General features: G+C 46.7%; 1 protein-coding gene across 2 annotated transcripts in view; it reads left to right on the top strand.

Annotated features, from left to right (window-relative positions):
* The window catches only part of ENTPD3 (ectonucleoside triphosphate diphosphohydrolase 3), a 111,061-nt gene extending 98,752 nt beyond the window's left edge, over nucleotides 1–12,309 (top strand). For both annotated transcript variants that reach the window (XM_077268997.1, XM_077268996.1), the window contains exons 9-10: nucleotides 1,591–1,728; nucleotides 8,487–12,309. In XM_077268997.1, coding sequence (XP_077125112.1) covers nucleotides 1,591–1,728; nucleotides 8,487–8,675 — 327 coding nt within the window. In that variant the 3' untranslated portion in view covers nucleotides 8,676–12,309. The remainder of the gene's footprint in view (nucleotides 1–1,590; nucleotides 1,729–8,486) is intronic.
* The last annotated feature ends 1,747 nt before the right edge of the window (nucleotides 12,310–14,056 follow it).

Raw genomic sequence — 14,056 nt, 5'->3', positions numbered from 1 at the left:
CTCGGCAGAAAGGTTACCCCAGTCAGGGACTCGGCAGAAAGGTTACTCCAGTCAGGGACTCACCGGAAAGGTTACTCCAGTCAGAGACTCACCAGAAAGGTTACTCCAGTCAGAGACTCACCAGAAAGGTTACCCCAGTCAGGGACTCACCGGAAAGGTTACTCCAGTCAGGGACTCACCGGAAAGGTTACTCCAGTCAGAGACTCACCAGAAAGGTTACTCCAGTCAGAGACTCACCAGAAAGGTTACCCCAGTCAGAGACTCACCAGAAAGGTTACCCCAGTCAGGGACTCACCGGAAAGGTTACCCCAGTCAGGGACTCACCGGAAAGGTTACTCCAGTCAGAGACTCACCAGAAAGGTTACTCCAGTCAGAGACTCACCAGAAAGGTTACCCCAGTCAGGGACTCACTGGAAAGGTTACTCCAGTCAGGGACTCGCTGGAAAGGTTACTCCAGTCAGGGACTCGCTGGAAAGGTTACTCCAGTCAGGGACTCGGCAGAAAGGTTACCCCAGTCAGGGACTCACCGGAAAGGTTACTCCAGTCAGGGACTCACCGGAAAGGTTACCCCAGTCAGGGACTCACCGGAAAGGTTACTCCAGTCAGAGACTCACCAGAAAGGTTACTCCAGTCAGAGACTCACCAGAAAGGTTACCCCAGTCAGGGACTCACCGGAAAGGTTACTCCAGTCAGGGACTCACCGGAAAGGTTACCCCAGTCAGGGACTCACCGGAAAGGTTACTTCAGTCAGGGACTCACCGGAAAGGTTACTCCAGTCAGAGACTCACCAGAAAGGTTACTCCAGTCAGGGACTCACCGGAAAGGTTACTCCAGTCAGGGACTCAACGGAAAGGTTACTCCAGTTAGGGACTCTCTGGAAAGGTTACTCCAGTCAGGGACTCGGCGGAAAGGTTACTCCAGTCAGGGACTTGCTGGAAAGGTTACTCCAGTCAGAGACTCACCGGAAAGGTTACTCCAGTGAGGGACTCACCGGAAAGGTTACTCCAGTCAGGGACTCGCTGGAAAGGTTACTCCAGTCAGGGACTCGGCGGAAAGGTTACCCCAGTCAGGGACTCACCGGAAAGGTTACTCCAGTCAGGGACTCACCGGAAAGGTTACTCGAGTCAAGGACTCACCGGAAAGGTTACTCCAGTCAGGGACTCACCGGAAAGGTTACTCCAGTCAGGGACTCACCGGAAAGGTTACTCTCGTTAGGGACTGGAGTACATTTCTGGTATAATTATACTAAAGTGGCATACATTTTGATGAATTTGCTGGGTGGGCTACGCCATGTCTTGCTCCCACATTACCCACTTTGGCGGTGCTGGCCAGGACTGGCTTAAAAATTTCAAAAGTAGCAAAAATGTTTTCATAATTTCCAATTTCACAATTTTTTTTTACATTTCAGGGTGTTTTACATCAGGATTCTGGCATTAACACCTAGATGAATCGGTCGAATGCTACCAAGAGCACAATTTCTATGATGAACAGATAATATAGCTAGATCATGCACCGTTACTTTACATGACCTATATAGTATACGTGTATCTTCAGTACTATAGTCTGGCATTTCTGTCTTTTTCCCTCCAGCTTCCACACATCCTATCGAAATTTGATGAAACTTATGCAAGATCCTATTGTTTTTCGGCTAATTACATCTATCATCTATTAGTTCATGGATATAAATTTGACAGTGAATCTTGGCCTCATATACTGTTTCAGAAGGAGGTAAAAAAAATATTGTTTGAGTGAGTTTAATTAGAAAGTGTCAACACATTGTGATGGTTGTCTCCCTACATAACAATATTTTCTGATCTTCATAGTGGGCCTCATTTATCAAAACCATATTAAAAAAGTGTCTTTGTTTCCCATAGCAACCAATCACTGTTCGCTTTAATATAACTACAACAGTTTAAAGGGAATCCATCACCCATTTTTTGCGATATGATGTAACAATGTCATTAAATTTAGTGCCACATAAGCATTATAGCATTACTTTTGATACCCCCTGACTTCCCACCTTTGATAACTAAATACCGTTTTTATCTCTCCTGCGGTGTACGTAAATCTCCTCGGTCCGGTCCGATGGGCGGGGCTTATTCTCCTTCTCTCCCCCCTCCTCGGCTTGCTGTACGTAATGTGATCTGTGAGTATCACAGATCTCGTAGAGTTGCCGCACGTGCGCATCGAAATGGCCTCTCGCGCATGCGCAGTATGATCTACATTTCTCCATTCAGGCCTAGGTAGTTAGTGAGCACAAAAGCTGGTGACGTTCCCTTTAAGAAATGAAAGTAGGTCACTGGATGCTATGGGTAACCATGCCACCTTTTTTCGACAGTTTTGATAAATGAGGCCCAAACTGTCTCTATAAGGGTACATTCACACAGTTTGTTTTTTAGATATATTTGGAGAGGAGTCTGCTCTAAAAGACGGCTGAAAAAAATCACTGAGAAAACAATTGAAAGACTTTCTATTCATTTCAATTGTAAAACCCCCTTGGCTGCTTATACGTGCAGGCTTTTACGCATCTTTAATCTCTTTAGGTTTCCAAAACGCAAATCTGTTAGAAGTGAGTCGACCATTCTTTGAATTTTCAAAATGTATATAAAAGATGTGGGCTCAGGACAATCATTCTTCCATTCTAATGATTGATGGGACTACTGGCCATCAGACATTTATGGATAGTTGTATGGGAAAACACCTTTAAAGGGGCTGTCCGGTCAAAACCGATACGTCTGCAGACACTCTGTGTGACTGCAGACTTATGAACCCCCCAGCGCATGCACTGTGCACTGGGGGGATTCTTCAGGTCCAGACCCTGGACCAGCGGGTATGTATCTGTTACACATACTCCCGGCCAGTGGGTGTGGTCTCGCTCTCCATACACCAGCCAATGGGCGCATCCAACTAGAGGCTGAGGCCTTGCTGCTTACAAGTGCATGGAGAGTGACTGGCCAGGGGTATGTATAACTCATACCTACCCTCCAGTCCTGGGTCTGGAATCGGCAAATCCCCGCAGCGCTCAGGGCATACGCTGGGGGGAAATTTATAAGTCGGACTTAATGGTTTTGACCGGACAACCCCTTTAAACCATAGCTTTTTGCTTAGATTCGCCACATGCCACATGGTGTGCCTCATCATTTGACATTTTTCCCCTGCATTAAAACTGCAGGATTTGGTCTTCAGATGCTGAGAAGCAACTGTCAGTTAATGTAGGAAATCTAATGGAGACGCTATGAAAGGGTTCAACACCATTACACAATCACAATACCACGCCAGTGCCCCAATATCTGGTGTAATCCTATTACAAGACCAGATATCTTACTTACTGCCATCACCAAACATCTATTGGCTTTGTAATAGCAGCCACCACGTTTCAGAGAAAATATACTTTGAAAAGCCGTTCGGGGACTATGCATTTTGGGTGACTGGTCAGAGGTCCGTTTATCCTCCTTGACTGACAGGTTCCTCTCCCCATATGCACTGGCGTAGCTAGAGCTTTTGCCGCCCGGGGCTGTTTACGAGTTTGGCGCCCCCCCCCCCATTGCCGTCACTCAACGCCGGGCACCGCCCCCACAGCACTGTTTACCCATGAAATCCAGTGCCTGCGCTGTGTATCGGTGTTTGGTGCAGGCGCAGAGAGCTCTAGCCGTCTGACGTCACAGCCAGGCTTGCAGACTGCGCCTGTGCGGCCACCCACCTTGGTAATCCCAGCCCCGCAGTGTGTTATGCATTATGCAGAGTGCGGGGCTGGGATTCACAAGCAGGGTGGCCGCACAGGCGCAGTGTCCAGCATGTTGCCCCCAGTCTGTCTCCAGCATGTTGCCCCCAGTCTGTCTCCAGCATGTTGCCCCCAGTCTGTCTCCAGCATGTTGCCCCCAGTCTGTCTCCAGCAATCTGCCCCCAGTCTGTCTCCAGCAATCTGCCCCCAGTCTGTCTCCAGCATGTTGCCCCCAGTCTGTCTCCAGCATATTGCCCCAAGTCTGTCTGAGTCAGACATAAAGGAAAAAAAAAAAAAAGTAAAATCCTCACCTCTCCCGTTCCCAGCACAGGTCCCGTGCACTCAGCGTCTCTCCGGCTCTGCAACGCTCAGGACAGAGAGGCTGAGCGCGCAGTGATGACGTCATCGCACCCTCTGCCCTGAGACGTCGCAGAGTCAGAGGGCGCCGAAGACGCTGCAGCTGCCGCAGGAACCAGGAGAGGTGAGTATTAGAAGGGGGGGGCCCAATGCCAACGCTCAGAGGCGTAGCTAGGGTTTCAGCTTAGGGGGGCAAAAAATCTGAGTGGGCCCCTAACCAGGTACCCCTGACTACAGCGACGTGGTGCAACCTAATTGTGAGCCTGGGGGAACATCAGCAGATGACCGCACTGTGACTGAAAATAAATCTATATACAAAACCGAACAATGATATTACTATATGAGGACCATATATTGGTAGATACCAGTCGTGCAGACCATATAAGAGATCGCAGCACAGTTATAGACAATAATTTACAGAGGACATTCTTTCTGATGGAGTCATTCATTTTTCTCATCTTTTCCATCTGGCCCAGACCGACATGACATCTTCTCCACCCAGGACTCGTCTGCAGATATTATGAGGACACATTAGACTTCTCACATTTCCAGCCCCGTCCCCATCTATCCCCAACCTGCACAAACTCCTCATTCTGCTGATACCCCAATACTGAGCCGCTGCTTCCATATGTGTCCTACAGCACCTGCAGTATGGTACAATAATGGTGCCGCCCCACATAGTAATGCCACCACTGTGTCCCTTACATAGTAATAATGACTCATTTGTGCTCTCTAGATGATAAAATTCACCCCTAGAAAACATTAATGCCCTGTGCTAGTGCCCTTCACATTTTGTCCCTAAAAAGTAATAATACCACATATGAAATTTTGATGGTCTCAGTACTCTGAGTGCCCCTATAGCAATGTTTAAGTGCCCACTTAACATTTAATTATGTCCCCTAAGTAGCCTCCATGAACAGCTTGACTATACACAGTATGGTGGGCCCACAGCTTTCCTATACACAGTACAATGCCCCCACAGCTCCCCAATACACAATATGATGATCCCACAGCTCCCCTATACACAGTATGATGTCCCCACTGCTCCCCTATACACAGTATGATGTCCCCACTGCTCCCCTATACACAGTATGATATCAGCACTGCCCCCTATACACAGTATGATGAACCCACAGCTCCCTTATACACAGTATGATTGGCCCACAGCTCCCGTACATACAGTATGATGTCCAATAGAGCTCCCTTATACATAGAATGATGTTCCCATTGGTCCCTCAAAACACAGTATAATAGTTAATAGTGTCCTGACACTGTCGCCTGCACTGAAAGTCACACTGCCAGGAGGAAATTAACTTTATTCCTCACTGCAGCCAGGGGGGCGGCGCCGGCATGGTTTCAGTCACCGCTCTGTGTATAGAGCGCAGCAGCTGTAACTGCACCTCTTAGGCTATGTGCACACGTTGTGGATTCCATTGTGGATTTTTCCATGCAGATCCTGCAAGATCCGCAGGTAAAATGCCCTGCGTTTTACCTGCGGATTTACTGCGGATTTTGTGCAGTTTTTGTACGGATTTCACCTGTGGTTTTACACCTGCGGATTCCTATTAAGGAATAGGTGTAAAACATTGTGGAATCCGCACAGAGAATTGACATGCTGCGGAAAATATAACGCAGCATTTCCACGTGGAATTTTCCGCAGCATGGGCACTGCGGATTTGGTTTTCCATAGGTTTACATGGTACTGTACAACACATGGAAAACTGCTGCAGATCCGCAGCCAAATCCGCAATGCGTGCACATACCCTTACTTCGACTGACAGCCAGCTCAGCAGCCTCTACCACCCAGTAGTTGCGCACTGATGCCCCTATAAATAATAATGCTTCTTAAGTGCCCACTTGACATTTAATAATGTCCCCTGAGTCCCCCCATGTACAGTGATAGTGGCCCCAGCATCACAGAGGTTAGCAGGCGGTCAAGTGACGACTTTTTCGGCTTCTCTCAATTCTCTTCTATTGAAAGAAACCAAACCTTTCTAGTCGACACAAGCACATAGTAAACATGTGGTCGCATGACCGCCTGATGACGCCAGTGATATTGGGGCTCATGGCAGCAGGAGCTCCGTGTCATGATTTGGCAGTCTGCTTATTATTAAATTATTAAAGCACCACTCTATCAGGGGTTTTTTTTCACTGCTGGAGGTGCTTTAAGCACAAGTCCCCTGCCCCGGCCATATACTCATCTTCCGCCATATTGACCGCTTTTTGGCATCGCTCCAGTCCCGCAGCTCCATCTTGTAAGCACAGCTTCTGATTGGCCAGAAGTTAGAAGCTGCATCACAAGCGCTCAATGTAAGTCTATGAGGGCCAGGAAGAGGCAAGAAAGAGGCCAGAACGAGGCTCTCATAGACTCACATTGATACCGTACCGCTCCATGAAACGCTAGGGCAGCGGACAGGTCACAAACTGCAGGAGACGAACCCAAACGGTGCGGTGGCGAAAACTGATAAAAACGCCGGAAGGTGAGTATCAGACAGTTGGTCTTAGATTGAGACTATGTGCCCACGTTGCAGATTTGTGTGAGGATTTTTCCACGCAGATTTTGAAAAATCCGCATGTAAAACGCACTGCGTTTTACAAGCGGATTTCCAGCATTTTTTGTGCGGATTTCCCCTGCGGTGTTACACCTACGGATTCCTATTAAGTAACAGGTGTAAAACGCTGCGGAATCCGCACAAAGAACTGACATGCTGCGGAAAATACAGTGCAGCGTTTCCGTGTGGTATTTTCCACAGCATGTGCACTGTGAATTTTGTTTTCTATAGGTTTACATGGTAGAGTCAAATCCGCAACGTGTGCATACCCTTAAAGTGCCACTCCAGAGGTGAAATAAAAAAAATGCTGGAATGATGCTTTAAGGGTATGTGCACACGCTGTGGATTTCGCTGCGGAACTGCAACGCTTCCGCAGCTGCGGGTCTGCAGCGGTTTCCCATAAGTTTACAGTACAATGTAAACCTATGGGAAACGAAATCCGCAGGGCACATGCTGCGGAAAAAAACACGCGGAAACACAGCGGTTTATATTCCACAGCATGTCAATTCTTTGTGCGGATTCCGCTGCGGGTTTACACCTGCTCCAATAGAAAACTGCAGGTGTATACCCGCAGCAGAAACCGCGATAAATCCGCAGTAAAAACCGCAGCGTGTGCACATGCCCTAAATGTGATGCAGCTCATGGCTTACCCAGCTGGTAAGTATAATAAGCCCCCTACCTCCCCATCCCAGAGAACAACTATTACATGTGATGGAGTGCATATAATCTCATAACAAAACCGTATAATAATCAGCCCCCCAGTGCCGTCGCCCTTCACCCACCTCAGCCCTCACAATACCCTTATCTTCTCACATTCACCTCCTCAGTGCCCTGTCCCCCTCCCCCACAACACCCCCATCCTTTCACATTCACCCCCCAGTGCCCTGTCCCCCTCCCCCACAACACCCCCATTATTTCAGATTCACCCCCCAGTGCCCTGTCCCCCTCCCCCACAACACCCCATCCTCTCACATTTACCCCCCAGTGACTATGACATGCATATCAATCTAATGTATCTTATCCCCACTTACCGATGAAGTTTGCAGCAGGACCAGGAAGTATCTGAGTGAGTGATATGGAGGTGGGCACTAGGACCCAGCGTGCCTGCCCTGGGCCAATTCCAGCACAGGGAGAGGGAGGGAAGAAACCTGCAGCCTGGAGAAGCTCCTGAGGTCGGTCAGCACAATCATACAGTTCAGGAGGGACGAGCGTGCAGAATCGCCGTCTGACAGGGAAGCAGGCATTTTGCTGCGCTCCTCCTGTATTGTGCCTCATCACGGAAGTGGCAGTGCCGGCTCCCAGTCGGCCCCTTCATGTGGCAGGGCCCGGGGAGAAGGCCCCCTCTGCCCCCCCAGTAGCTAAGCTACTGCCAACGCCGGTATGGCGGCCCTGGTCCTGGCGGCGGCGTCAGCGCCGCCCGAAGATTTAAAGGGCCCGCGTCTCAAATTTTTTTTTTTTCTTCCTCCTCTCTGGGTCGGAGCCGCCCCCGGCATTGTGCCGCCCGGGGCGGCCCGCACCCCCCTTCCTACGCCACTGCCCATATGTGTATAGGGAGGGACCTGTCATTTATGGGGACCAGGGCAGGAAGAATCCGCCAGGGATCTGCCTCGGAATAGTCAGTCTAATGCATAGTACCAGGCGAGCTTTACAAAGTATGTCTTCTCTGGAATGCCACATAAGAAAACATACACGGCTACAGTAACACAGCTGAACTCTGATCTATGCTGTCTGTAGTTCGGCCAGGATGAATCAGGTGACAATGATAAGGTAATCTTGGGCTTCCGCTAATATTTTCTCAGGGATTCAGCTGACTGTATTTTTATTCTGATATTTTGTTTTCTGTTTTTGATTGACAGGTTGGCAATAGCAGCATTGCATGGTCCCTGGGTTACATGCTAAATCTCACCAACATGATCCCTGCAGAAAGACCGCTGATTCTTCTCCCCATGAGGCCTACTGTGTTTGCTGGACTTCTCTTCTTGTTTGCAGCAATATCATTACTTTGTCTCATACTCCTTGTAGTTCTAATGGTGCGGGCTTGCTAGACCTAATCTTCAACATTTAGCGTAAAATCTAAAGCAAGGACTTATGTTCATCCAAGGTTTATCCAAGGAAGCATAAACATTTTCCTGTCAAGGAGCAAAATTCTTAATACAAATTTTTGTACAGTATTAAAAGAAATGTAAAAATGTACAATGTGCCAGGGCTGAACCTCATATCACATGGATGTACCTCAGGGATAGGAGAGCGGACAATGCTCTTGGGCATTTCTTCTATAATGCCAAGATGGGAAACGGTATAAAGCAAGCCATCGACTGTGTTTTATATGAATGGATATTAGCTTATTATTTCAGAAACAGTGGTCAATGATGGATATATAGATGTATAGATGTCTTATTCAAGTCTAGTGACTATTTAAAGTTTCTTATATTATTTCAATTTTATGTAGAAACTTTTCTCATACATCACTAATTGCATACATTGTGAATAGTTCATACATAAGTGGAAAAGCAGAATCCTGCTCCATCTGTTCAAGGGGGTTGCTCTCAAAAAACCGTCACATCATCCTTTCTGCTAGGTGTCCTCTCTCAGGACCTGTCTCAGATCGATGACTCAGTATCTTAGTCACTTCTGCTCCGGATCACGCTATCCCTTACCTTTGGTCTCCTCTCACTTTACGGACACCCCAAAATGCAGTACTTCTCGCTATGGACCTTAGATCCTCTTTCTATGAACTCCAAGCTCTATCTAACTTCCTAACAGGAAATTGCCCCTTTTCCTTTAGCTCAGCACATCCCACTCTGGGCTAGTCCAAAACCTAAATTCTAACTGTCCCTACGGTCAAACTGCATACATTATCAATATCACTAATACCTTTAGCGCATATCACAACTCACACTATACAGTACATCACAGTTCACTTTACATCACACTTCATATTGATAACATTAAACTTGCTTTGCTTTCAATCTCTGACAGCGGCATTTAACAAGATTGCACCAAAAGCACATCCCTAGCCCCACCCATTTGGGGTCTGCAGAAGACCCCTGTGTTTTCAAAAAAGATGATGAGTTTTAGAACACATGTTTAGGTTCTTTTTTTATCTAAGTGGTGAAAAAAAATTACCAACTTTGTTAAAAAAAAATAAAAATGGAGCCATCTTCCAATACTTGTAGCATCTCCATTTTTCGTGATCTCGGGTTGGGTGAGGGCTTATTTGTTGCGTGCCGAGCTGCCGTTTTTAAGGATACCATTTTTGTGCAGATACAATCTTTTGATCGCCCGTTATTGCATTTTAATGCAGTGTCGCGGCGACCAAAAAGAACGTAATTCTGGCATTTTGAATTTTTTTATCGCTACACCGTTTTATCTAAGTGGTGAAAAAAAATTTACTGATCAGGTTACACCCTTTTTTTATATTGCTAGATTGGGCGATTTGCCTCTATATAGCAGAATTACTCACTTGCTATGAACGCCAACCACTGGGTGGCGCTCACAGCAAGCTACAACTAACAACCATAGAGGTCTTCAGGAGACCTCTGGTTGTCATGCCAACGCATCGGTGACCTGTGATCACGAGACGCGGGTCACCGGTGGGCAAATTTCTGGCACGATTGTCAGAAGCGCTTGTTAACTGCCGCTGTCAGCGTTTAACAGCGGCATTTAACTGGTTAATAGCCATCGATGGATGGTTATTCCATCTGCGGCTATTGCGGGTACATGACAGCTGTTCAAAACAGCTGACATGTGCCGAGAAAGATGTGGGCTCACCGCTGGAGCCCACATCAAAGGGAGAGTGTCCGACATTGGCGTAAATGTGCACCCGATGTCGGAAAGGGGTTAAAATCACCCCATACAAAATAAAACAATTTAAAAAGTTCATATATTTGGTATAACTGCTTTCACAAACACCCGATCTATCAAAATATAAAAAAGAATTAATCCGATCGGTAAACAGTGTAAAAAGAAAAAATAAGCGAGAATTACTTTTTTTGGTTGTTGCAACATTTCAATAAACTGCAATAACAGGTGATCAAAACATCATATCTGCCCCAAAATGGTATCAATAAAAAAAAAGCCAGCTCGGCAAGCAAAAAATAAGCCCTCATCCAGCCCCAGATCCTGAAAAATGGCGATGCTACGTGTCTCTGAAAACAGCACCATTTGTTTATTTTCTTACAAACTTTGGATTTTTTTTACCACTTAAATAAAAAAGAACCTATACATGTTTGGTATCTGTGAACTCATAACAACCTGGATCATAATGGCAGGTCAGTTTTAAAATTTCGTGTGCAGGGTAAAAAAAAAAAATTGTGAAATTGCACTTTTTTTTGCAATTTTACTGTTATTGGAATTTTTTTCCTCTTTTCCAGTCCAATATGTAGTAACATCGATGGTGTTGTTCAAAATTACAACTCGTCCCATAAAAAACAAGCCCTCACATGGCCATATTGACTGAAAAATTAAAAAGTTATGGAAGTCGGGGAGCAAAAAACAAAAATGGAAAAAACGAAAATCCCAAGGTCGGGAAGGGGTTAATGTTGGTGATGTCTCTTTCCGGCTGTGCTAGATCCATGGCATGATGAACTCCATTGACTATGAAGAGCTTGATCAGATATTTATCATGGTGTCTGTTGTGACACTCCTGGGTCCTGGTTGTCACAGTGGCATTGCTTTCCTCACAGGGAGAGTGATGTCACACTTGGAAGCGAGGGAGGATCTTCTCTATCAGGTATACACAAGAATACAACATGTTCACGCTCCAGGCCAGAAGGGGGAGCTCTGATCCAGCTTGTGGATGGCTCCCCTATATATATATATATAATCTGGTCTGGAGGGTAAGTGATTTAGTTCCTGTCAGGGAATGCCAGAAGGGAGCATGTCAAGGAACATCAGCTTAGGCGGAGTTGGTACGAGAAGAGTGCAGCTGAGCAGACGTGGGAGTCTGCAGCTCCTGGCAGACAGTGAAGAGAGATAAAGGACTGAGGGCCGTGCAGCCACGAGAAAGAGCTGCAGCTCCTGGACAGAGATAACACAGAAAGACGAACAGATTTGTAGTGAGCGTGCAGGAGAGTGAAGTGACAACTGGGGAGGACAGCTGCGATTGGGCTACCTCCCTGCAAAGTGCAGATACCAGTAGCCGGAAGACCGAGGTTGTGAGGGACTCCAAGACTTACAGCAGAAACCGGCAGGACAGCTGGACTACAGGTAGCCTGTCTGCCCTAATACCCAGGAGACACAGTGAAGCATAGAGCCCAGGTCATGATAGAGACCTTGTAAAAAGGCTCGTGCCACCTGTCATACGGGTTAGTGTCCCACTTTTATGGAGGACAGAGAGAACTGTGAGGACTTTAACAAGCTTAACAAGCCATAGGCAGTAAGGGACTACACCACCGCGCTAGTAGGAAGGCTTTCAACTCCACCTGGTAAAGTGGACTCTGAACTCACTTCCAGGCCAGCCAGACCCAGACTGTACCTGTGATCTGGTGCCCTGTACGGCGGTTGCCTGAAGCCTTCAGTAAGCCAGGTAAAGAGATTGCAAACCTGTGTCCTCAGTTCTTTATTGCACCACTCACCATCTTCACCTAGACACCTGGAGCCCTGGGGACCCAACTTCACCCGTGGCAAGTTATACCATCTTAGACATCACCCTTTAAAGGGCCACTGTCACCCCCTCCAGCCGTTATAAACTAAAAGAGCCACCTTGTGCAGCAGTACTGCTGCATTCTAACCAGCGTTTGTAATGAGGCAGCCGCAAATAACAATGCTGGAAGGCGGGGGAGCTGGGGGAGCGTCCGAGATGGGGGAGCGCCTGAACAGCGCAGTGCGCATGCCCAGGAATGCCAGCCCCTGAAGAGAAGAGTGACGGCAGTTGGGAGATTCATAGAAGAGGCTTCAGACCGCCTCCAGGTACAAAGTCAGGTATTTGTGGCAAACTTTAAAACGCTTTATTGAGGGATTAATTGAATCAAAAACTAAAAGAGCCACCTTGTTAGAATGCAGCATTACTGCTGCACAAGGTGGCTCTTTTAGTTTATAACGGCTGGAGGGGGTGACAGTGGCCCTTTAAGCAGCGTCGGTCCCCACTGACCGAATACCACAGGTGGCGTCACGAACACAAACTTTATTCCAAACCCCTTTAAGGACATTCCCTTTAACATGGGCGCCCAGGGCCACGGACCGGGTTACCGCCATCGTGACATCCCCCTTTAAGTACTGGACCCAGTACAGAGTATCCACAGGCCCTGGCGGACGACTCACTGTCATTTCACTGGAAAAAAATATGATGGTATCTGTGACTCAAACTTTGAACAGACTCTAATGCTGAGAGGCTGGTGGAATTCTTCTTTTCTAATTGGTGAAAACAGTAAAACAGCTCAGAAAACAATGCCAGATACAAGTTGTGAAGACTATGGCTGAGGTATAGTGATAATTCATCTGTGATCCAGCAATACAATTTTATGTGTACATCACACATACAGGAATAGCCATTTATTGGAGGGACATTCTCCAATAAAAAGAGAAGTAGTGCTCTTTTGTCTTTTTTGTTCTGTGGCCTTTGGAAAATAAAGTGTACCATAATTGACTACTATAAGCAACAAGACTACTTTTCTTTTGTAGTAGTTGTAATACTTTTTTTTTGCAATTTTAAATTGTCCTCTGGAATACTAACATTGATGGTCTATCCTTACTACAGACCAGCAATGTTTGATTATTGGGAGGTCAGTCACCAACACCGGCAGTGATTATCACATGGAGGAACAGTAGTTACGGGCTGCTCTATCTGTGCTGTAACTTGTCCCATACATCAACTGCAATAACAAGCACATCTGTTCATAGGAACAAGTCACTCATTCTAGAACATTTCTTTAAAATTCTACACAATGTACCAACTATTCAAGCACTGTCTACCCCATAGACAAAGAGTTAAAAGGAATGGCCGATCATGCGTGTACCCTGCTGCTCTATTATCTATCTATGAGAGTGATGATAATAGCTGAGCTTTATGGATTATATTTGTCAGTGACATTGATTTTGAATAGTGCGCCAAGGCACAGTTGTGGTCGTCTGCTCTGCACCTTTCAACATCTCCTGGCTGCAGTCGTGTGATCAGAAGAGAATGAACCAGGGACTGGTGTGATCCTGGAGCTTTATACTTTTACAATGCATTAACTGTCATTGATCTGAAGTCAACACTGCTATCACTATATTTGCATAGAGAGAACATTGTCCAGGGCCTGTAAAAGAAAGAATAAATTAATAATAAACATTATAATTATTATACTTACCTGTCCAGCGACGCATCCTCCCATCCCGCTGTATCCCGGCCACATCTGCTTCTGTGGCCACTCATTACCTTCCGGCGGTATTCACTGCACTCTGCAGTCTTCGGCTTTTCCCGGCAGTGTTCGTGCGGTGACGTCAC

This window comes from Ranitomeya variabilis, chromosome 6, assembly GCF_051348905.1.
Source record: "Ranitomeya variabilis isolate aRanVar5 chromosome 6, aRanVar5.hap1, whole genome shotgun sequence".
Classification (NCBI taxonomy): domain Eukaryota; kingdom Metazoa; phylum Chordata; class Amphibia; order Anura; family Dendrobatidae; genus Ranitomeya; species Ranitomeya variabilis.
This window is presented reverse-complemented; position numbering and strand designations above follow the sequence as displayed.